This window comes from Salvia hispanica, chromosome 6, assembly GCF_029641045.1.
Source record: "Salvia hispanica isolate PSC_SH4W2 chromosome 6, Shi_PSC_v1, whole genome shotgun sequence".
NCBI classification, from domain to species: domain Eukaryota; kingdom Viridiplantae; phylum Streptophyta; class Magnoliopsida; order Lamiales; family Lamiaceae; genus Salvia; species Salvia hispanica.
This window is the reverse complement of record NC_142697.1, coordinates 2882908-2908333: the sequence shown is the minus strand read 5'-3', so window position 1 is coordinate 2908333 and position 25426 is coordinate 2882908. Positions and strand designations below refer to the sequence as shown.

The window sequence follows — 25426 nt, the reverse complement described above, 5'->3', positions numbered from 1 at the left end:
TAATCGCTGCATTTGAACATATACCAAAGAAGCATGTAAAACATGTAGAATAAAAATATTGATTTATACCCACCTGATATGTTATCTGACCGAATTCTTTGTTACCATTTTACAAAGTGCTATCCCCAGTCCTAAAACAGAAAGAGTGTGGGTGAACTTCCTCTATGAAATCTTAACTCCTTTTTTCTCTAATTTCGTGACTCTCTTTCGCTACGCAAATCAAGTTCTTTGTGATATTTCATCTTTTTATTTTTTTTATCCATCCCCCTCTGTTTGTGCCGACTTACATATATGTATAATATGTATATTAACATGTAAAGACGTGGCACAATTGGAGCAAATAGAAAATTTCCTAGGTAAATAATTAAATTGATAACCATAATATATATTAGTACTATTCTACGTCATTAACTTATATATCTAGTTGTGTAGCACGTGTACTTTTAACCCTTATTACTAATTTCTTCTACATATAATTTGCATGCATAAGTTTGTGCTAAAATTACAACACTTCTTAAAATAATACCATACCACAATTCCTAGCTAATTATTTATATATGTGGACGTATAATAAGTTGCCCTATGGCAATCATAAAAAGTTCTCAAGGGTAAATTTTCAAGACCTGCAATATCTAATACAATAGACTGCAATTTTTCTCGTCTGCAATATCCAATACGTAAGACTGCAATCGATAGATTGCAGTGTAGCGTTTATACTACAGTTTAGCGTTTATAATATTGTAGTCTAGCATGGTGTCACAGTGTCATTTTAAGAGGTGTTGTCATTTTAACGCACCCCTGTATGTATATATTTAATTATTTTGTATTACACAAATATATTCCCATGTTACAATAACCATGCACAATTAACTAAAGACTTTGGATAACTATTTTACATATTTAAATTATATGAACACCTCATGGTCATTTAATTAATGGAGTATTACTTTTATGATTTTCCATGAATATCTCTATAATATGAATGATACTAAAACATGTAATTGTACAAAAGATGAATATTTTTGGGTTAGGGATGTCACAATTTCGACAACCTATATCCTAAATGGCTGAATCGAATCCCAAATCACGTAATTAAGATGTGGACAAACAAACATATTACTCAATTAAAATTGAGAAATAAAAACAAACAGTCCACATTTATTTTCTTATAGCATGATATATAGCAGCTAAGTTTGACTTCCAACTTAATTTACATTACCAATACTATTAGAAATGGGTCATTCACCCCTTAAAAGGCCAGGATCATCACCAAGCCGATGTGGGACAAGGATTTGGAGAATTTAACACGCCCCCTCACGCGTGGACCGGAATGACACATCGGACTTCCATCACGTGGGTAGGCAAGAGAAAAGATAAAGAGATAAACCATCATCGACTTGGGCCCTACTTTGATACCATATTAGAAATGGGCCACTCTCCCCTTAAAAGGCCTCATAAGGGGGAGGGTTATCCACACTTATATAGAGAAGCTAGGATCATCACCAAGCCGATGTGGGACAAGGATTTGGAGAATTTAACAAATACTAACCACCTGAAAGACATACATGAAGCAAAAGGTGAAATGAAATAGCAACAAACATACATGAAACAGAAGGTGAAATCAAATAGAATTGTTTAGTTGCGTGGATTGATTGTGAAGTAAGTTTGTAGAAATGTTAGGCAAAGCAGAAACGCGGCGGCAAGAAGAGCCATAATAGTCCATGGGCTCTGAAAATTGGTATTGAAGAGGTCGGCCATCCATGTTTTGGCTTTGTTGTTGCAGTGTTCATTAATCCTCATCTTCAACCACCTCTTCATCGTTCGCCAACTAGCTGTACAAGATGCCTTTCTCCCGCAACACCTTTACATCTTTAACATCACTAATCAATGTTTTCATGAAATTAAAGTAAGATATCACGCCAAAGTCTGTATATGGTGACATCTCGAATGTAATAAGATTGGAGTAGGTGACTATGTCATTGTCACTGATGAAGAAGACATGAAGGTAGAGTTGAGCGAACAAGCCGAAGGAGTAGAAGTTGATGTCGGTCAAACAATGAGAACTCCCACGGAGATGAATACCCTTTGCTTTCAGATCTGTCACCGACCGAAATGGACTGTCAAACAGTTGCCACACACTTGTGATTTTCATCAATGATGCCCGTGGCTGATTATATTTGTTGATAAGCCGCCTAAAGCAACTTGAATTTTGTTGGGTTTCAACGAGGTGAAGGAAGGTGCAGTTCAAAGCTTCGAGTAGGTGAAGAGGCTCTTCTCCTTCTCTCCAGGTGAGTTGTGTCATACTGTAATCAGTGTAGCTCAAGTACTCGCACAACAATGATTAGGGATGAGGGTGTATTACGGAGTTTAGCCATAACGGAATTTGATTCTCCAACATACGCGTATCACGTGCCATGAACAACATAGCAGACCTTCCCATGCGTTCACACGTTTGGAAGTAAACTAATAGGACTAACGATCCTATTGATGAATTGAACACTCAAACTTGCAGAAAAACTTGATCAAAAACTCTAGCAATGGCCTAAAGTTGGTAATGTGAACAGGGGATGAGAAAATAAAAGGTTTTTATTGCTTTATTTCTCTGGACTCGATATAAGGGAATTCTATAATTTATAGAATCCTCCTGCTTGATTCGGACTTACGATTCGGGAAAGAATCAAGAAGAAAACTCAAAAAGATTTGACTCAATCTTAAACGTTCAGCAGAATAAGGAAAATAACAATTAAAAATAGCAAAACAAATCTAAAGGAAATCCATGGTCTAATAGGTAACGAAGTCTTTATACATCATGGGCCGAGATTGGTCACGTTTAGGCCGATCATTCTTCGATGGTCTACTCATGCTTCGTCCTCTTCCACCAGCTTCTTCCTCCCTTGCCGCCGGCGATGTACGATCCGGCGTTACTTGTGTGTCAAGCTCCATGGTCGTATCAACTCCCCCCTCCTTTGGAAACGCCTTGTCCTCAAGGCGTAAATCTGGAAAATGCTGCTTCAACAAACTCACATCCACCCAATTTGCATCAGAAAACGCATCCGACGACCACTGCACCATCCATTTTTCTTGAGGCACACGATCGACCAGCACAGTTTGGCTGGCTATAGCACGTATCGGAGTATCATTTGGCTGACTCCGATTGAACTCATCTGGTAAAGCTGACACCGCCTTAATGCTGGGGTCGAACGATTTTAGGAGAGACGCATGGAACACATCATGGATTCGACTATCCGCAGGCAACTGAAGACGATACGCCACCTTCCCGATTCTTTCCAAAATGACATAGGGACCATAATAACGGCGAGCTAGCTTATTTGAGAGAGGTTTCTCCACCGAACGTTGACGATATGGTTGGAGCTTAAGGAAAACTGAATCCCCCACATTGAACTCAACATCACGACGTTTGCGATTTGCAAATTCCACCATAGAGCGCTGTGCCTTAGCGATCTGAATTTTCAGAGTCCGAAGCGTTTCCTCTCTCTCTGCAAGTAGATCAGCAATTTCAGCATTGTGAGAGGGCTTGGCATAAGTGTCGACCAAACTCGGAGGCTCCCTTCCATACAAGGCTTGGAACGGCGACATTCCAATGCTAGAGTTGACGCTGCAATTAAGCGCAAGTTCCGCCCAAGGAAGCAGAGTCAGCCAACGTTTCAGACACTCATAAGTGAAGGCTCTTAGGCACTGCTCATTTGTCACCTCAGATTGGCCGTCCGTCTGCGGGTGATAAGCAGTTGTGAACTGAAGCTTCGTCCCACTTAAGGTCAAGAGTTCATTCCAAAAGTCGCTCATCAAAATGGAATCTCGGTCGGATAAAAGATTCTTTGGAAAGCCGTGGATATTCACCACTGTTTCAACGAACAACTTCGCAACCTGCCGCGCATCAAAACCCGGCTTTAGAGCACCGAAATGAGCATACTTAGATAGGCGGTCCACATCCTCATGCAAACGAACGAGGTCAGGAAGGGTTGTGTTATCGGCGCGAACGCTCTCGAGAACCGCTGGATTCGGTCGAGTATAAAGCTCAAATAGCTGAGGCAGCCCAGCTCGCGGTTCCTCACCCTTACGAGACAAAGCGTCTGCTACCTTATTTGCTGTGTCGGACTTGTACTCGATTGTAAACTTGAAACCCATTAACTTCCTCACATAAAATTGCTGATCGGGAGTTTGTACGACCTGCGAAAGGAGCTCTTTAAGACTTCGTTGATCGCTTCGTATAATGAACTTGCGACCAAGGAGATACTGTCTCCATTTCTGCTCCGCCTCCACAATGGCGTATAGTTCTTTATGATAAGTAGAAGCTAAACGACGATGGCGACCCATCTTTTTGCTGAAGAACGCGATCGGGTGGCCCTGCTGCATAAGGACCGCACCTACCCCAAAATCAGAGGCATCAGTTTCGAGCACAAAAGGAAGGGAAAAATCCGGCAGGCGTAAAACGGGTGTGGAAGTCATGGCCGATTTCAGCGCTTCAAAACTTGCGGTCGCGGCGTCCGACCAAATAAATGCATCTTTTTTCAATAGTTCTGTAAGGGGCGCTGCGATAAGCGAGTAGTCCTTGACAAACCGGCGATAAGATCCTGTCAAACCCAAAAATCCATGAAGTTGCTTGATCGTCGAAGGAACGGGCCATGCCACCATCGCCTCGATTTTCGCTGGGTCTGCTCGCAATTGGCCCGCCGAGATAATGTGACCCAAATAGTCAATAGTCGCGACCCCAAAAGCACACTTAGACTGCTTAAGGAAGAATGAATTTTCCTGCAGAATGCCAAGAACCTGGCGCAAATGTTGGATATGTTCCTCCATCGATCCACTGAACACCAAAATATCGTCAAAAAAGACGATGACAGATTTGCGCAATAATGGCTGAAATATACTATTCATCGCAGTCTGGAAAGTCGATGGTGCGTTGGTGAGGCCGAATGGCATAACCAGAAATTCAAAATGTCCGTCATGGGTACGGAATGCTGTCTTATGAACGTCATCGATATGCATAAGAATCTGGTGGTATCCTGAACGGAGATCAAGTTTAGAAAAAATTCTTGCAGCATGTAGCTCGTCGAACAGTTCATCCGCCGTAGGGATCAGAAAATGATCTGGTGTTGTTGCAGCATTAAGAGCACGGTAATCGACACAAAAGCGGAAAGTGCTGTCCTTCTTGCGGACCAGCAAAACGGGGGAGGAGAATGGGCTCGTGTTCTGCTGAATTACACTTTAGGCGAGCATCTCTCGAACTTGCTTTTTGATTTCTGTCTTCTGAAAGTATGGGTAGCGATATGGTCTGACATTGATAGGCTTAACTGATGAGGGAAGATGAATCTTGTGGTCCCATTGGCGGGCTGGTGGCAGACCCGTCGGTAAAGAAAATACCCCCTCAAAATCAGCCAAAGTGTCGTGTAGGAGAGGATTAAGGGGCTGCACAGGCTGCTTCTCGGATGCTGCCTGGTTCTCGATGGGCACGATTTCAAAAATTTCAGAATCAGGGTCATGGCCGATGAGAGAAAACAAACCATTGTATGATATCCAACGGGGCGGAACGTCCTCGCCCTACAAACAAACCGGGCCCTGATCCAACTCGAACTTCATCGTTAGCGTTTTGTAATTCCTTGTCACGTCTCCCAGATCTTGCAGCCATTGAACCCCCAATATAACATTCAGGCCCTCCACTTGTAATAAAAATAAGTCGATGTCGAAAGAATGACCCTGCAATGTCAGCGGGGTGCTCAAACTCACATAATCACAACGTAAAGAAGCACCCTTTCCCACAAATACACGAAAAGGGGAAATAACATGGAGTGGAAGACATAACCTTTCGGCGACGGAGGGTTTCATAAAATTATGCGTGCTGCCCCCGTCAATCAACACCGACACCTGAGCATCATTTATTGTGCCAGTGATCCGCAGCGATCGTGGTTTCAACTTCGGGCCAATGACATGAATAGTAGACACATCGCCCTGTGATTACCATGTTCTCTCCGTCGTCGGTGAGCAAGGATTTCCCTTAGTATCTAACTCCTCCTCATCACTATCTTCACCAATAAGAGCATAAAATTTTTTGCTGCATACGTGCTCGCGAGTGAACTTCTCAGGGCAATACCAGCACAAATTGCGCCGCGTCCTATCAGCCTTCTCTGCTGCTGAAATTCGAATAATAGGATAGTCACGTGGCTGGTTGTCGAGCGCTGTCGCTGCAGGCTTCTGGTTCGGCTGTGGTTTCTGTTGGTCCGAGTTTTTAGCAGTCTGCGCCGAGTACCTGAACGGTTGCCGCTGGTCGCGGTTATTCCAACCCGAGCGGCCGAGGAAGGCGTCGGCTGGAGGGTCGCTGCCTGGCACGCTGCTAATTGCTGAGTGAGGGCGATAGCGTCGCTGAGGGACGCCGGTCTGCGGGTTAGTAGTTCAAGCTTCAAAGCGGGGGTCAGTCCAGCAGTAAAAAGGGACGTAAGAGTCCCATCTCCCACACCGGAGACCTTCTGTAGTATTGGCTCAAATTCAGCCAGATAGTTATCTAGGGATCCGGTCTGTCGCAAGGTTTCCAGACGTCCCACATAATCCTCATAAAGATCGGGACGGCGATTGATGTCCATCAAAAATTCATCCCATCCACGACCCTCGTTGTTCGCCTCCCAAAAGGTGAACCACTCCTCTGCAGCGTCATCTAATAAAAACTCCGTCAAGTACAGCCTATCGTTCAAAGGAGTGAAATTGTGGTTGTAATACTTTTGGATCTTCTTGATCCACATATTGACCCCGTCGCCACTGAAACGCGGGGGGTCGAGCTTAAGTTTGGGCCAGGAATCAGCGTCAAAACTAATAGGTTTGACCAAGATTGAGCGCAGAATAGACCAGCCTCTCGTTGGTTTGCCTACTATTGCCGCGTCGCCTTTGGGCGGTTACTTGCTATCGCCGCGTCGCCTTTGGGCGGTTTCTTGCCGAGATTCTCAACTGCGACAAGTAACTTAGTCATGTGGTCCTCGACGCTTTTGTTCAGGATTGTCTGTTGCCGCTCAAACAATTCGTGCGCGAAGCGATTAATTTGAATTTTCTTTTCATCGCTAGCGATACGCAGCGTGAAGTCGTGAACCATCCGGCCAACCTCTTGAAAGGAATATACCTCCGGATCTGTGGCATCATGCGGCGAAGAAGTGCTTCCCGTCATCGTCGTCGTGTGTGCGGGGGAAGAGAAGGTCAATGAAGCACCAGATAATAGGACTAGCGATCCTAGTGATGAATTGAACACTCAAACTTGCAGAAAAACTTGATCAAAAACTCTAGCAATGGCCTAAAGTTGGTAACGTGAACAGGGGATGAGAAAATAAAAGGTTTTTATTGCTTTATTTCTCTGGACTCGATCTAAGGGAATTCTATAATTTATAGAATTCCCCCTGCTTGATTCGGACTTACGATTTGGGAAAGAATCAAAAGAAAACCCGAAAAGATTTGACTCAATCTTAAAAGGAAAAACGTCCAGCAGAATAAGGAAAATAACAATTAAAAATAGCAAAACAAATCTAAAGGAAATCCATGGTCTAATAGGTAACGAAGTCTTTATACTTCATGGGCCGAGATTGGACACGTTTGGGCTGATCATTCTTTGATGGTCTACTCATGCTTCGTCCTTTCCGCCAGCTTCTTCCTCCCTTGCCGCCGGCGACATACGATCCGGCGTTACTTGTGTGTCAAGCTCCATGGTCGTATCATAAACTAGCGTCACGAAGCATCATTTCAGTCAATTCCTTGTCGGTGTATCCATCTGCTCTGCCTTAGAAATGACGAATTTCATCTATCCGCTCATAGATGTTTCTTAGTAGGGTCCTTTCTCGGTCAGCACCTCCGCAAACAATATCTCGTAGCTCATCCTTGAATGGCTCCACCAGCATCAACTGACAGTGGTGATGTGGGCCGAACGAAACAACTGCTGGCTCATAAATGTGCGTCTTGTCGCGTCGCACTTGCACCAGCACTTTGTACAGCATGCGCCGCTAAGATTTAGGGATGTCGATAATGAGAGTTTCCTCTTCTCTGTCTGCCATGAATTTAAAAGCTAGACCTTGACATTTTAATGGAATCACTTCATAGAGTTGTACATATAAAAGTGGCGATTATGTGTGAAATTGGTATAGATTTAAATATTCATTTAGCATAAACAAAGAGTGAAATCATATTTAAAGAATATGATTTGAAACATTGAGTAAATATATATTTTTAAATCTCATTAATCACAAACGAATCCATTAATTACAAATCAATTCTGATTATGTTATTCATTATTTTTGGTAACGTTGAAAAATCAAAATAACATATTATCTTGTGGGTTACTATTATTTCAAAATGTTGAAAATAAAATATAGTATTTGTATTTTAATTGATTACATAACTCATCAATTGGAGTCTACTTACTATTTATTGTGAAACAGACCGAAATAACAAAATGTGGCTCTTGTCGTGGAGCGTTAATAATAAAAGAGCAAATGAAAAGTTTATTATGGATGGTCAAAAATGGCAAAATAAAAAATTTATTAATTGGCTGATAAAGTAATATATTTAAAATTAGAGCGAATAAAATAAAATAAACGTAAAAGTTACTTCGATTACAATCTTTCCCAAATAATGTTAGTAAGTGAGATTTTACCCACATATACTTTTACAATAATTTAGGCGAAGTACATTTTATACTTTGATGAGATTTCGGTTAGAGAGCATTGCAAATATGATCAAGCTATTGCTTGCAATGTGAAGCTGTCAGCCAAATTTGATGAGCAACCGGAAAATGCAGGTACGTGTGGTGCACGAGAGAAAGTGAGCAACAACTCCACACGAGCTGAGTTGGTTGTTGTACCTAAGATAACAGCTAAGGTGCAGGACCATTGTAGTACTTGGAGAGACGTGTTGATCAAAAGATTAAAGAGGACAGTGGATTTGCAGAGGTAGTTATGTTTAGTATGTGTTTATCTGGTAATACACAGTTTAGAGAATGATTCTGGAGAGTTCGATTGATGTGTATATGTATGAGCTCAATGAGAATTTGTCTTTATGCAATGAAACAATCATATTCCTCTTAAACTATTTTTGGTAAATTCTGCATTCTACTTTCTTCTTCATGAATTTAACCGGATGTTTTCATGGTATCAGAGCAGGATCCTTTTGATCATGTCTCTCCTACCTATTCAACCTAGTTTCTTGTTTCTTTTTCAAAATTGGCAGAAGCCAACGAATCCATACCGCTGGCAACATTGCCTCCTATTTTTTCTCAGCTACCTCCCATTTCTGTCAAGTTAAGTGATGAAAATTTTCTCATGTGGCAGCAACAAGTAGATGTTGCAGTTTATGGCCATGGCCTTGGGTATCTTAAAGGAGATACTGATCTTCTTGAGAAGCTTATTCCAGATTTAGGTGGTGAATCATGTAGAATTGTATAATTGTTTGATATATTATTCACAATGAGATGATACATCATATATAGGCCAAGGGAGAACTATACACGGTAAGATATTCTCAATAAAATCTTCCTAATTAACTGGCAGAAATCTTCCTTCAATCTTTTACTGATTTTGTGCAATCTTCTTTATTTGCAGAATATTCTTTGATCTCCAACACTCCCCCTCAAGTTAAGTGACAGGATTCCCAAAGCTTAACTTGCCCAAGACTTCTTGAAAATTCTTTGCAGATACGGCTTTGGTCAAAATGTCCGCTAGTTGATCTTCAGACTTCACATATGGAATTTCAACTATCTTCTCTTCAAGGTTCTCTTTTATGAAATGCCGATCAATCTCAACGTGTTTGGTTCTGTCATGTTGCACCGGATTCTCTGAGATACTAATCGCTGCCTTATTATCACAAAGTAACTTGCAACTCCTTTGTGACTCCAAGTTTAGCTCCTTCATCACTTTCCTAAGCCATATAATTTCAGTTAGTCCACTCTTGATGCCTCTGAATTCGGCCTCTGCACTTGAGAGAGCCACCACCTTCTGTTTCTTGCTCCTCCAAGTAACCAAATTTCCCCCGACAAAGGTGAAGTAACCTCCTGTAGAGCGCCTATCTACCGGGTTCCCTGCCCAATCTGCATCAGTGTATCCGTGAATGTCAAGATGCCCATTTTTTCGGAACAATACTCCATGTCCGGCGGTCCCCTTCAAGTAGGGCACCACTCTAAGCACCGGCTCCCAGTGTTCGTCTTGCGGGCTGTGCATAAACTGACTAAGCACTCCAACTGCATATGCAATATCAGGCCGGGTGTGGGATAGATAGATTAGTTTTCCAACAAGTCTTTGGTACCTCCCCCGATCAGTTGAAGCTGCCCCTTTGATTATTTGAAGGCCGTGATTCTGAACCATTGGAGTATCTGCGGGTTTACAATCGAGCATTCCAATCTCTGTCAAGAGGTCGAGAACATACTTTCGTTGACTGATGAAGATTCCTTTCCCGGATCTGAGCACTTCGATTCCGAGAAAGTATTTGAGATCCCCTAGATTCTTCATCTCAAACTCTGTAGCCAGATGCCCTTTGAGATCCCTTATCTCCTCTGTATCATCCCCGGTGATTATCATGTCATCTACATAAATTATCAAGCAAGTTATCTTTTCTCCCTTTTGTTTGATGAAGAGAGTGTGGTCGGAGTTACTTTGCCGATAGCCATATCTTTTCATTACCTCCGTGAATCTTCCGAACCAGGCTCTCGGAGATTGCTTCAGCCCATATAAAGTTTTCTTCAACTTGCACACCTTGCCCTGTCCAAACTCTTCTGTGAAGCCCGGTGGCGCCTCCATATATATAGGATCCTTCAATTCTCCATGAAGGAATGCATTTGTGACATCATACTGATGGAGCAGCCAATCTTTATTTGCCGCAATGGAGAGAAGAACTCTCACAGTGTTCATTTTTGCGACAGGAGAGAACGTCTCTGAATAATCCACCCCATGAGTCTGTGTATACCCTTTTGCCACCAATCGAGCTTTGTATCGCTCAATGCTCCTATCTGGTCTTCTTTTAATCGTAAAGACCCATCTGCAGCCTACTGTATGTTTCCCGTCGGGCAACGGGCTGACCTCCCAAGTGCCGTTTCGTTTCAGTGCTCTCATTTCGACTAACATTGCCTCCCTCCAGTGTTTAATTTTGATGGCTTCTTCAAAAGTCCTCGGTATCTCCTCTTCACATAATGCTGTATGGAATGCCTTCGCCATTTTTGACATATTAGCCTCAGCAAAATTCGTCATTGAATATCTGCTTTTTCTCCCTATTCTTTCCGGGGAGTATCTCTTGGGGGGGACTCCTCTCGTACTTCGTGGGGGACGCACGTACTGCCCTGTATCGTGATCGATGGTAGTATCTTCTTCCTCTTCTTCTGTACCAAGTGGGTCAGAAATAACATCTGAACTTTCAGGATTTGGACTAGATATTACCTCGAATTCTGTTACGGTTGGATCAGAGGAACGCGGCGGAAGCGTTGCTGGGATCGACTCTGTAGACGAGATCGGCTCATGGATAGTGCCAGCCTGCTCTGTTGGTTCCGAATCAAAGTTACTTGGCACATACCACCGAAGGGAGTCACTCTCTTGGGTCTCCCCCTGTTTCTCACTCTCCCCCTGAGTCCCGAGGTGGTAAAAGAATTCTATCTCAAGGAAGTTGCAGTTCATGGTGGTAATAACCCGTTTGTTCTTAGGGTCATAACATCTATAGCCCTTTTGGTTGATCCCATACCCTACAAAAACGCACTTAAATTGCACACGGGGAAAACTTATTTCTTTCATGCTTTGGGACATGTACATAGACAGAGCAACCAAAGATTTTAGGTGGTAAGGATAAGGCCGAGGGAATTTTGGTTAAGGTGGAAAGGTGATCTAGCGGGGTTTTCCGGTTTAGTATTTTAGTGGGAAGTCTGTTAAGGAGATAAACTGAGGTGGCTATGGCTTCAGGCCAGAGGGATGGTGGGACTTTTGAGTCAAATAGGAGGGCTCGGGTCATTTCAAGGATGATTCGGTTTTTTCGTTGAACTACTCCATTTTGTTCTGGTGTGTGGGAACAAGATCGTAGGATTTTAACAGACGTTTGAAATTGGGTTTGGACCATTTTGTAAAACAATATGAATTTATCACATACTTCAGATTTATGTTTCATGAAATATACCCAAGTTGTTCTACTGCAATCATCAACAAATATCACAAAGTATTTAAAACCAAAGCTAGTTCCTATAGGCGCAGGGCCCCACACATCAGAATGAACCAAGGAAAAAACAGTGTCAACACGAGTATCATTTGGTTTAAAAGTGTTTTGGTGGCTCTTGGCCAAAACACAAGCTTCACATAAGAAGTTTCTAGGAACAAAAAGTTTAGGAAATAAGGATTTCAAATAACCCGGAGAGGTATGGCCCATCCGTCGGTGCCAGAGCCAAGTATCTCGATTAGTGGATCCGTGAGCAAGCATCGCCGCACCATCTTGTCGAGCAATCTCATCCACAAAGTAGAGCCCATGACGTTCAGTGCCACGTCCAATAATCTTCCCCGTCCGGATATCCTGTAACATACAGAAGTTTGGGTGCATCAGTAGAGTACAATTTAGATCCTTAGTTACATGACTAATCGACATCAACTTCTGAGATAATCTAGGAACATAAAGGCAATTGGGAATATGCACATTAGGAAAAATCTCTATAGTCCCTGCTCCTTCAACTGGTATAACCCCTCCATTGGCAGCTTTTATATGTGATTTAGGAGTCTTATGAATTTCTAAAAAATCATTTTTATCATATGTCATGGTATCGGTGGCCCCACAGTCAAAAATCCACCTCGTATCATCAACTATATCACAATCCTGGGCCTCAAAAGCATACGATAAATTTTCCAAGGGTGCAAACGAATTTTTGCATATAATAGGGTCGATTTTGCAAGTATTTCTAGGCTGGGGGCGAGTTCTGTAATTATTATCCAGATGGGGTAAAATTTTATAATACTCAGAAATTGAGGACTGAATTGAAAAAGGGGTCTTATTAGGGTTAGGGTTTTCGATCCCTAACCCTTTACCTCCATCTTCGCCGCCGCCATCCAATCTGAGAGACGCCACCATCGCCTCTGCCGTCTTCCCCCCACCGCCGCCGTTGTCGCCTCGCCTGCCACCGCCGGTTGGGAGACCTCCGGTATCAGGCCTCCTCTCCTGGAATCCCGTCGCCTCTCGGCTTCCTTCGCTCGGGTTCTTTCCTCCACCCTCTGCTCCGATGGCGACCTTCGCCTTCCCGGCTTTCTCCTCTTCCCACCACTCTGGATATCCTATCAATTGGAAGCACGATTCCTTCGTGTGTTTGTGCATTCCACAGTGGGAGCACCAGAGCTTGGATTTATCCGGCTTGTTGTTTCCCCGGCGGTTGGCGGCGGAGCGTGGCATCGGCGGTTGATTCCTGTTCTGCGGCTGTGATGGGCGGTACTCTCTAGCTCCAAATCCGAGTCCGATTCCCGATGATGTGTCATTACCGACGGCGGTAGAGGTCGAATCGGTCGCCGGCGACATGATCTTGAGTCGAGCCGCCTCCCGTTTCACCCATCCATACGATACGTCGGCTGAGGGATATGGATCCTCCTTGAGGATCTCGCGTCAGACCCAGTCATACTTCTCGTTCAGTCCGGTGAGAAATTTGAATAATCGTAGTTCCGATTTGATTTCCCGGTATTGTGCTACTCCTTTGTCACAGCAATTAACTGTCTTGTGTGGGCATCGATCGATGTCAATCCATAGTCCGTGAAGCTTGCTCCAGTAGGCCTCCAACGTTGAGTCTCCTTGTAAAATTCGGCTTGCCTTGTCTCGCAGGTCGTATATGAGATATGAGTCCGCCGAACTTGCAAAAGTTACGGCGAGGGTGTCCCACAGTGATTTCGCCGTTTGGTGATGCACGAAATCCGCTATGAGATTGGTTTCCGTGTTGTCAATAATCCAAGAGAAGACTATTAAGTCTATCTCCTCTCAATCGGTATATCCGATTTCTTCCGGCTGTGGTGGAGGCGGAGCTCCAGATATATGGCGGTAGACTCCTCGGCCGCCGATGGTCACCTTCATCAATCGTGCCCATAGTGAATAGTTTGAGCCATTCAATTTGAAGGCTACGGTAACACTCTTACTTGATCTGATTTTTTCGACAACAGGTTCGATTTCTGGTTTGTTTTCTGTCATTTTGGTTGGACTGATCTCTCGCCGTTTTTGGTCGAGAAAGGTATTTGCGGGCTATGATGATAATATTCTGAACCTGCTCTGATACCATGTAGAATTGTATAATTGTTTGATATATTATTCACAATGAGATGATACATCATATATAGGCCAAGGGAGAACTATACACGGTAAGATATTCTCAATAAAATCTTCCTAATTAACTGGCAGAAATCTTCCTTCAATCTTTTACTGATTTTGTGCAATCTTCTTTATTTGCAGAATATTCTTTGATCTCCAACAAATCAATGGTGTTAAATCCAACATTTGTGACATGGCAAAGGCAAGATAGAAGAGTATGCCTTGACCTTGGTGGTAGGGCTCAGATCTGCAAGAGATATCTGGACAACACTGGAGACCAACTTTGCAAGCCGCTCAACGGCCAAGGTGATGCAGTACAGACAACAAATGGAGACCTTGAAGAAAGATGGCTTGACAATGATTGAATATTTGGGTAAGATGAGAACCTAATTTGATTTACTTGGATCTGTTGGTTGCAGAATCTCATAAGGAGAACAAGTGCTACACATCTTGGGAGATCTGGGTCAAGAGTATGATCCAGTGACCTCAAGGTCAGATCCATGGAGCATTGGAGATGTCAGTGCCTTTCTGCTAAGTTTTGAGTCTAGAATGGAATCAACTAGAGCTCACTCCATCAGCTCAGATAGCAGCCATCACTCAATCTAGTTTTTCGGACAGAAAATGGATCAGCAAAACTTTGGCAACAACAAGTTTGAGCATGGAGGTGGAAGTGGCTTTAGAGGAAGAAACCAAAGAGGTGACCGTGGTGTAAGAAGCTTTGGTAGAGGAGGCAACAAAATTTTTTGCCAGTTGTGTCAGAAACCTGCCATTCTGCAGCTAAGTACTGGCACAGGTTCGAGCAGAACTACACACCAGCTCAGTTCAGTTTAGAGAAAATTCTCCACCACAACAACAGCAACAACAGAGCTTCTTTAATCCTTCAGCTCACCTGATTCAATCTGTTCCAAGATCCCCTTTAGGTTCTTTCTCTGTTGCACCATCAGAGTTCAACTATAGACCAAATGCCTCTTCAAGTTGGTATCCAGATTCAGGAGCCACTCATCATGTATCAAATGATTTGAGCAACCTCTACAAAGCTTAGAGTATACAGGAGGTAAAAATCTCTTGCTTGGTAATGGGTTGCTGTTAATATTGCAAATATTGGAGAATGTGCTTTTAAATCTCACTCAGCTAATTTTTCCGGAAAACTCCATCTTAAAAATCTCTTACATGTTCCTAACATCACTAAAAATCTGCTTTGTGTGTCTAAGTTTGCTCAAGATAATTCTATATTTTTTTGAATTTCACCCAAATTTTTGTATTGTTAAGTCTGAGCACCACCAGGGAGGTAATGCTCAAAGGAACCCTTGAGAAAGGTATTTATCATTTCCTAGAAGATCATTCCCCAATCAAGAGAAGCTCTAGCTCCAACTAACCTTCCAGTCAAGAAAACCCAGACTCTTTGAGCCTGCGCAACTTCAATTCTAGCAGTAGTTCAACTCATATTTCTAGTCTAGATTTGTCTTTGTGGCATAATAGATTAGGACATCCTACTCTTGATGTTGTTAAACTTGCTCTAAGCAGTTGTAATATTCCCTATGATGCAATAAAAGAACCTTCACTTTGTTATCCTTGTTGTGTGTCAAAGGCTCACAAACTGCCATATTCCAACTCACTTTCAGAATATCATTCACCTCTTGAGCTAGTTCACAGTGACCTTTGGGGGCCTTCTCCTGTAAAATCTAGAAATGGCTATTCCTATTATGTTTCATTTGTTGATCATTTCTCTATATTTACTTGGATTTACTTCTCAAAAACAAAAGTGATCAGTATGTTGTTTTTACACAGTTTAAGGCAATGAGTGAAAACCTCTTAGGTACAAAAATCAAAATCCTGCAATCTGATTGGGGAGGTGAGTTTCAGGGTCCAGTTCTTTTCCTTAGGGAGAGTGTAATTGTTCATAGAGTATCCTGCCCATATACACCACAACAAAATGGTCTAGCTGAAAGAAAGCATAGGCACATAGTTGAAACCGGTTTGGCTCTTTTAGCCCAATCCTTTCTGCCTCAAAAGTTTTGGGATGATTCTTTCATAACTGTTGTCCACCTAATCAATCTCATGCCATCTAAAGTCATAAAAAACCTCTCTCCCTATGAAAAACTGTTCCTCAAGAAACCAGACTAGACCTACTGATAATTCTTCTTCGTGTTATCACACACCATCTATTCGTAGTCGTACTATTTCTACCATTCATCAAATACCTTCGCCTAACCCATGTTCACCAAATTCTGTTTGGGTTTGTATACTAAAAGATGCTTCGAGCGTACATGCCTTTGTACAGTCAGCTGATGCACTTTTTATTAGCACTAAAAATACTTACAAGTATACAGGGTAGATCTAATATAGCTAAAGTTCAGTACCAGGTTTTCGAACACGGGGAATAAGATCACCGACTAGCTACCTTCTACTGAGCTTCTTTTACTATTTGGAGAAACAGTGGGTTTTGAAAAACTTTTGAAAGCAAACAAAGTGAAAGCAATAAATAGCAAATTGCAAGAAAGACTAGAGATAAAATATATGAGATAAGAGAATTCCGGGGATGTCCGTTCGTAATTATAGTTATACAAATTCCAACTACAATACCCTAGCACGGTTTATACTTCGATAGAACGAGTCACACTAGTTATACACATGCGGTACAAGCGTAGGGTTTTGAAAAACTTTTGAAAGCAAACAAAGTGAAAGCAATAAATAGCAAATTGCAACAAAGACTAGAGATAAAATATATGAGATAAGAGAATTTCGGGGGATGTCCGTTCATAATTATAGTTATACAAATTCCAACTACAATACCGTAGCACGGTTTATACTTCGATAGAACGAGTCACACTAGTTATACACATGCGGTACAAGCGTAGATTACTAACACTAGGGTTGTCAATCTTAAATCCATAACTCCTAAAAGCTCCTAAGACCCTTGAAAAGTCCTCACTCTCAATTAACAGTACAGTTTTAAGGGAAGCTAATTGTAGTGTGTATTAAGTGGATCTAACTCGCCAACCTCTTCTCACGATTATGTAGCAAGTTATATCAAATCAGCATCGAATGTGTCACTCAAACATGTAGTATTACGGAACAACTTAAGGAAGAAACGAAGTATAAACAAAACAGATATTAAATAGAAAAAGGAATTGTATAAACCAATAAAAGTTACTAGCACATCCCTAGAATTCTATGAATTTAGTTACACATGATAGAATAATCTAAAAACATAGTTTGAAGGGAAAGCAATGTAAAAATAAGAACTAAAGCGATAAAACCCAAAGGTAGAATCCTGTAGCCTTGATCTTCACTTGAATCCGTCTTCAACCTCTTATACAGTGAAGATCTCTCAAATATTATGCTCTAGAATTGTGAGGCAAAAAGCAAGGTAAAAGTGTCTGTGAATGAAGAGGTTTGAGGGGGGTATATATAGGGAGAATTTCGAATCCTGTGGATATAAGGAAAAGGTTGGCTAATTTTGGTAAAATCTGGAGAAAATCTAGGTCAAATCATGCGCCGTGTTTTTGCAGCGGACCGCTGCACCTTGGCCAGCGGTCGCTGCTTCAGACTCTTAGCACAACTTTCTCCGGAGCGGACCGCTATAGGTGTAGCGATCGCTGGGGCTCAGCGGTCGCTGCGACACACGCAGCGGGCCGCTGGCCGTCTTGAACGCTACATACTTCCATCTTCGACTTTTTCCTATCTTTTAAGTTAAAATATGTATAATTTTCTCAAAACATGTCAAAATACCAAAATGGATAAAATAAGTAAAATACGGACATGGATTGCAATTTAGACATTAAAAACAGACCAAATAAGGGCATTAAAAGAGTGCAAAATCCGAGCGTATCAACTCCCCCAAACTTACATTTTTGTTTGTCCTCGAACAAAACAATAAAGACACAAATATAGACGCACGGAATGCACAAGGACTAGACGTCATAATTGCCTCAAAAGATGAAAAGCAGATGAAGCATGTATTAACGCAATCAAATCAAGCAAGGCTCATTAGTGCACTTTCATTACTAACTCGTAGAACACCTTGAATTCAAGCACTCACATATGGCAAACTTCCAAAGATGGGAAGCATTCTTTCTCTCACTCTCAAAGTGTATATAGGCTAAGTGTATAAGCACTCAAATCATGCATCATGCAAAGTTTACCATAGGCTTGCTCAAAGTCTAATCCCTACTCTACTAGATGTGATTAAGCATCAAAAGTCCAAAAGGTCTTTCTTTTTTGTTGTAATGTAGGCTCTTTGGTAGGTGAGGAATATTTTGCTAAAAAGTGACTAAACATAAAGATATCCCATGTAGAGTAAAATTGACTCCACTTTTCTAAACCCCAAGACACTTTCAACTCATTATTTTTCTCTTTTAACTCACTTTCCAATCCTTTGATTTTTTTTTTCTTTTCACAACCTTTTACACTTTTTTTCTTTTTTGTTCTTTTCTTTTTCACACACATCCATTCTAGAGATCAAGCACACTTTTTTTTTTGAATTTTTTTATTTCACAACTTGCACTTTCTCTTCATTTAAGCACGCTAATTTTCTCAACTTTTCTCCTTATCTCTCCAATTCCTTTACAACTATACTAACCCAATGAATTGTCCCCATTTAATCGGCTTCCAAAGAAAAGGCTTAAAGGCTCAAAATTGGCTCCAAAGGGAAAAATTTTAAATTTTGAGAGGGTCGAAAATTTTGGATAAAAAGTAGGCTAGAAAAGATGGCCAAACATCCTCCTTTATCAACTTAAACACTATGTAAACTTAGGCAAGACTAGAAGTAATTCTAGAAACATATACATGAATGCAGATAAATCACACAAGAAATAATTTTAGGCTTAAATCTCACAAGGTATAAAGCATGAATCAAGGAGAACAAGCAATTCGCTAATTATGCACCTTTTTACCAAACCATCAAATCAAGACGTCAAGCTATACTTAAACATGGATGGAATGTAATATCATTGGCAACTCGGTCTAAAGTGTGTCCCTAAGCATGTGTGTTTCTAAGTTCTTCATGTTAAGTCCACGACACTTTTCAAGGTTTTCACAAGGATTCATTTTTGGGTTTTATTTCAAACCAAAGCAAAAACAAAAACAAAAACCTAAGCAAAAATTTACTAGATTTAAAACAAAAGAAACCCTAAAACTCACGGTCCACCACTTCATCCTCCAATACTTATATACAACAAAGTGTAAAATACGTTTGTAGAGTCGGAAGGGACGTGAGTAAACTAGAAAACAATAAAGATACCTTGAAATTTTTCTCGTGGGATCCGGACGGGGCGAAAATTCGACAAACTTCGAAAATCACGCTGGAACTGCCATTGGGCAGCGGTCGTTGGGCGTCCCTCAACGGTCGCTACGGATGAGTCAGATTGTTCCAGTACATGGCCAACGGGCCGCTGCGACAAACGCAGCGGTCGCTAGCGGGAGTCCAGAAACCTGCGAAAAATTTCAAGGCTTTAAAATGAAAATTCAAAGCAACAATAACCAAAATAATAATAAAAAATTGTCAAAACATTGTTGGGTTGCCTCCTAACAAACGCCTTTGTTTTAAAGTCATTGGCTCGACTTGAAGAGACCAAACTAGGTGGGCGAATCAATGACCCTAGTGCTAAAGACCGCGAACTGGACCAACTTCGTGCCAATCTTTTATGCTTCGCGACCCACTTTTTGTTGATGTCTGCTACTCGTGCTGCTGCCTTCTTGTCCTCCTCTAACTTTTGTTGGACTTGGTCCATCTAAGTTTTTATCGAAGTGACGGTAGTCATGAGCGTACTTATCCCAGCCTCGAGGTTGTTCAACCTTGCTTCCACGACTCCAATCTTGGTGTCGTTGGTCTTTCTATCTTGCACTAGCACTTCAAGGATTTTCATGATCCCTGCCTCGTATTTCTCCTCCTTCTTCGCGGGCTCAACTACTCCATCTTTACTAACATTAAATCCTGTAGAGGGCTGCGAGAAATTGTTGTTAGAGTACGAAAGGTTGGGGTGAGGGCGGTTCCCATTATAATTATTGTAATTACCGCCCCGTGGTTAGGGCGATAATTGTTGTTGTTAAATGATCTGTTGGGTCCGCCTCCTTGTTGCACGTAGTTGACATCCTCAATGGGAGCGGCTTCAACATCGGGTTTGGTGATTGCGATATTGGAAGTCGGTGGAACCGGATCTTGTCTCCTCTATGCGTCCATCTGATTCACCCTAACTTTCAGCTCTACCAACTCCTTTGTGAAGGAGCTCTCCTCGTCCGCCTCTATTGCTTTTGTAGCGGCCCTTAATACATGTGGGATGATCGGAATAAACGATCCAAATCCGCAGTGGCTCATGGAAACCATGCCTCTCGCCAGAGTCATGGGTGACATGGTGCTTCTCCTCAATGGAAATGTCTTGATTATTAATGGGGCCGCTGCTGTACAGCTGGCTGGGGTATAGCTCGTAATCCTGTGCTTACACCCCTCATTTATCGACCCAATAATCAGCTCGGCTCCAGGTTTGAGACACAGAACGCCACATCTATACCTTGGATGTACCACTCCAATGACAACATCTCTTAAAATAACACCATACCACCATTCCTAGTCAATCATTTGTACACGTGGACGAATAATAAGCTGCCATGTGGCAATCATAAAAATTGCTCAAGGGTAAATTTTCGCGGACTGCAATATCCAATACATTAGACTACAATTTTTCCCGACTGCAATATCCAATACGTTGGACTGCAATCTATAGATTGCAGTCTAGTGTATTGGGTATTGCAGTCTAGCGTGGTGTCACAGTGTCATTTTAAGAGTGTTGTCATTTTAACGCACCCCTATATATATATATATATATATATATATATATATATAGGGATGTACTAGTATAACAACTAATTTTAAAGTTACAACGTACTTCCAACCACGTGCTGCCATATTGTACACAGAAAAATGCAATACACATTTGTAGAAGCTATAAATGAATTTCGGCGGATTGCATTTTTGTTATATGCAGATTGCATTTTTTATCATTGAGTTTTGCATTTTTGATATTGACTGTTTAATTTGCATTTTATATATAGACGAGTTGCATTTTTATATGTGAAAATGCAAAACTTAACAATAAAAAATGCAATTTATGTGAAAATGCAAAACTCAACACTATAAAATGCAATTTGCATACAACTAATATGCAATCTGCGAAAATGCATATACAACTAGATTGCATTTTTGTGTTTAAAATATTGCATGTTTTGTGCCACATGGCAGCACCAGATTGGATGTACGTTGTGACTCTAAATAAGGGAGCACCCTAGTGCTCCCCTATATATATATATATATACACACACACACACATGTGAGTGATATTTTCTGGTGGAGGAGAGAAACAAAAGTTCTTAAAAAGAAAAAAAGGCAAACGATAGATATAACAAATGGTATGGAAATAGATTGAAGATCGAGGAGTAAATTAGTAGATGGAATCAGGAGTTCAGTTTTTATCAGGTGTGTATAAATCACACTTTTAATTTTACATATTTTATGTGATTAATTGTTCGGAGTGAATATTTGAATCATATGATGTGAGCCTAAAATGGTTATGTATTATTTGATATTGATGGTGGAATATTAAATATGAGAGTGGTGCTATGGATATATTTTTAATATAACATTAGAATTATTTGCATCATTGGATTAAAGAGGATATGTGACAGTCTTGTCCTGGGTTCTACGGATCATATTCAATGATAAAGGACATACGGGTCAAAGAAAATGTGCAAAGAGGGGCCTTCGTGGAAAGGTTAAAATGTAAAGAGGGGCCTTCGTGGAAATGTCAAATAATTAAAAGGGACCTTCGGGTCGTATACAATGGAAATCCCGGGCAGATACCAGGCTTGATCTGTCACAAAATAATAAAAAGAACGGAGAGGCATATGCATATGAATATTAAAGTGTTTATGACATTTTATTACTTTTGGTGATATATGTTGGCGAAAGAACATGTTTGATATTTGTGTGTAAAGTTAAAGGGAAGGTTTATACGTACTGAGTTGTGGCACATATAAACCACTAATATTTTTCAGGATTAAGATATCAGTGAACCTTTTGGGTTGATGTGAGTCAAAAGAACTCCATACGTTATCAGGGTCGGCGGCTGACGCGTTTTGGCAACCTTCTCCTCCTCGTCATTTTTGCATGTAGATAAATGTATAGTATATCGAGTGGTGAGAAAATCTCACTACGGTTTAGAATGTTACGAAATATGTACTTGATAAATGTTGGTTATTTGTTTCAAATTTTGAATTTATTTATAGTAAGTGCATAAGTTATAAGAGTTGGGGTGTGACAAAAACACATGAACAGATAAAAACAAACTTCTCACACTTAGACCAAGCAGTGGGCTAAGTGTGAGAATAACAGATCATACTAAACAGTGACAAGAACAACCAAGACAAAACAAACATATACACAGTATAGACATGCGGAGAAGACTTAGTCAGCATATAACTTCATATAGGAACGATTATGTTTAAACTAGCGCAAAGCTAGATTGAACCCAAAAGTAAGGTTTACTTGGTTCTGCCCGTCCAGACGGATGTTGGTTGGCTGGTGGTATCTCTTCTCTTCAGTGTCCTGATAGAGGCTGTCTCTGGGGAGTCTCCTGGGTTTGATTACTCTTTGATGCAGAGGTTGCGGATAAGTGCTGGAGGGTAATCTGATTGTTCTGCTCTCCCAAATCTGTCATCCTCTCGATCAAGGAGAGTGCTTGGTTCATGCTCTCGTTCTGGAGAGTGAGAAACTCATGTTGCTTCTTATTGGCTTCTCCTAATTTCTGCATCTTAAATTCGATTATCCTCTGCCATTTTTCCTCCATACCCCTTGAGTTCTGCTCGCTTGAGAAATCTCCACTTCCACAGCCTCCTCGGGAGACGGTTTGCTGGGGTTTCCGGCTTTGCTGGGGTAGGAGACGGTTTTTCTGGAGAAATCTCCACTTCCACAGCCTCCTCGGGCTCATTTTCCTTTTCATCCGTCTTTTCCTCACCTTCCCCTTTGGCTTGTTTGGGCCCGCAAAACACCAAACCCTCCACTGTTTCCTCAATAAGGCCGATGTTGATAAAGTAATCTTTGTCGAACCACTCTGGTTCCTCACACAAAGCCATGGATGACCTTGGAACTGCAGGTATACTCCCACAAGGTGACAAGCATACAAACGTCGAACATGGTGATGGATATTTTGTGGCACGAATGTGCCAATCAATACCCAAGATGCACCTTAACCTTCTTGACCATACACCACAAGAAATAGAGTTCAATCATGGTGATTGTGGTGTTTACATAGCCCAAGAGGTTATTGGCCAGAAAGAGGTGTGCCATTCGCAAAACAGGATCTGCTATCTCTTCCCCTCTTGACTCACTTGTTTTAAACGGTTTTGCACCGTCAACCCCTATTTATTTCCATGCTTCCTCAGCATTGAACTCTTTTGTACAGTTAGGCTGGCCAATTTCCCTCTGAGACCAGTCCCCTTTCTCGCTCATCTTAGAGCTCAATAATATTAACCTCAACGACCATTCCTTTAGATTCATGGCCATATCTTGGTTGAAAAACCTGAAGTAAATGAACTCCTTGTCCAGATCAGTAGTTGACTCAAAATGGAAGAAAGTGAAAAACTCCTTCGCAAGATTCACAGGTACCGCACAAGGTGCATGTTCCATTATCCAACCAAATCCCATTCCTCTGAAGTAGTCCACAAATTGCTTCTTGATTCCCAATGCTCGCAGAGAGCGAAGATGAATTTTGAAAAATATTTAACCTCAATTCGCTTGACACTCATTGAATAATTATACTATTTTTTTTTTTTTTGCATACATTGTGCAGCTTTTATCATTCGTGGTGAATATTGTTGCTTTTTTTAAAAAAAAATTATTGTTATTCTCTATCTCCATTCTTCTTCTTACTTGTTGTTTTTGAAATCATATTGGCATTTTAATCTATATTACATATTTTGCGAGCACAACTAAAGGTGTTGGCCATGTTGCCGAGCACAAGTGGAAGTGGTCGGTATATTCCGAGCACAATTATAAGTGCTCGCTGGGTTGCCGAGCACAAGTAAAAGTAATCGCTATTTTACCGAGCAAAGGTAAAGGTGCTCGGCAGTTTCCGAGCACAAGTAAGGTGCTTGGCGAGTGTTGGTCGAGAAACAGTATTTTTTTTGTAGTGCTATTTGGTACTAGTATATGTATCTAATCATTATCTTAATATTCTATGCTACTCTTGTTGCTCTCATTGACTAGCTTCTCAGTATGTTCTATTATTGTTTGACTTTAGTTATTAAATTATTTGGGATTTAATTCATTTAATTTATATATTTACATATTAATTTTAATGTACGTGGACATCTTTTATTATCTTCTCACACATTTTTTAATTAGATGTATCTACATTGACATATTGTGTGTTTCTAACAACTGGGGCATGACATGATATATATTGTGGTAAAATTATTTAATATCTATTGCCACAATCTAATTGTGGTAAAATAATTTAAATTGTGGCAATATTAATTAAATAATTTTACCACAATTAAATTGTGGAAACATTTATATACATATATATACTTCCGATTAATCCAATGTCAAACATATACTCTAATAGAAAATGGCCATCTCTTCAAAGGTCTTCGTCATCATCTTATGCTCTATCCTTTTAGCATCGGGTTCGTTTTTAAATTTTATTCCACGCTTAAATAATTATAAAAGTACTTGTTTGTATTTCCTTACAAAAATACTACTTCAAGATTTCTCAATTTTAATTGTTTCCCCAACTTTTTAAATTTTGCAGTTAGTAGTAGCATTGAGATAAAGCAGGTATGCACATGTGTAAAAGATCTTGGACCGTGCAATGATCGGTGTCAAGCCGACTGTGTTACTTTATTTGTCCGAAATCTAGAAAATGCTTATTGCACATCTGGAGTCTGCCATTGCGCTTTTAGATGCTCAACATGTCCTCCGAAATAAAGTTGGTTCAACAAGTATTTGTTTGCTATAATGTGTCTTATTTCCTTGAGTTTGAACCATCTTTATTAAATAAAAAAAGTACTCCTCCTAAGATTTGAGTTTGATTGTAACATGTGATCATTTTTTTATATAGCTTTAACATAATAAATAAATGAGTTTGCAACT

At 40.9% G+C, this 25426-nt stretch overlaps 1 protein-coding gene, 2 long non-coding RNA genes and 1 pseudogene across 3 annotated transcripts; 2 read left to right on the top strand and 2 right to left on the bottom strand.

The window, feature by feature from the left end:
* Positions 1 to 1635: 1635 nt before the first annotated feature.
* LOC148923048 (uncharacterized) lies at positions 1636 to 7168 on the bottom strand (annotated as a pseudogene).
* A 5313-nt stretch (positions 7169 to 12481) lies between these two features.
* Positions 12482 to 13528, bottom strand: LOC148923047 (uncharacterized). The gene is made up of 2 exons (XM_089059909.1): positions 13026 to 13528; positions 12482 to 12519 (listed from the first exon to the last, which is right to left on the bottom strand). The coding sequence occupies exons 1-2, from the start codon at positions 13504 to 13506 to the stop codon at positions 12482 to 12484; spliced, it is 519 nt and encodes a 172-aa protein (XP_088916035.1). The 5' UTR covers positions 13507 to 13528.
* On the top strand, positions 13501 to 15329 carry LOC125207902 (uncharacterized). The gene is made up of 3 exons (XR_016132262.1): positions 13501 to 13621; positions 13804 to 14330; positions 14422 to 15329. It is a non-coding gene; the product is annotated as an uncharacterized LOC125207902 (long non-coding RNA).
* A 9570-nt stretch (positions 15330 to 24899) lies between these two features.
* Positions 24900 to 25426, top strand: LOC125207903 (uncharacterized). The gene is made up of 2 exons (XR_007174031.2): positions 24900 to 24960; positions 25086 to 25426. It is a non-coding gene; the product is annotated as an uncharacterized LOC125207903 (long non-coding RNA).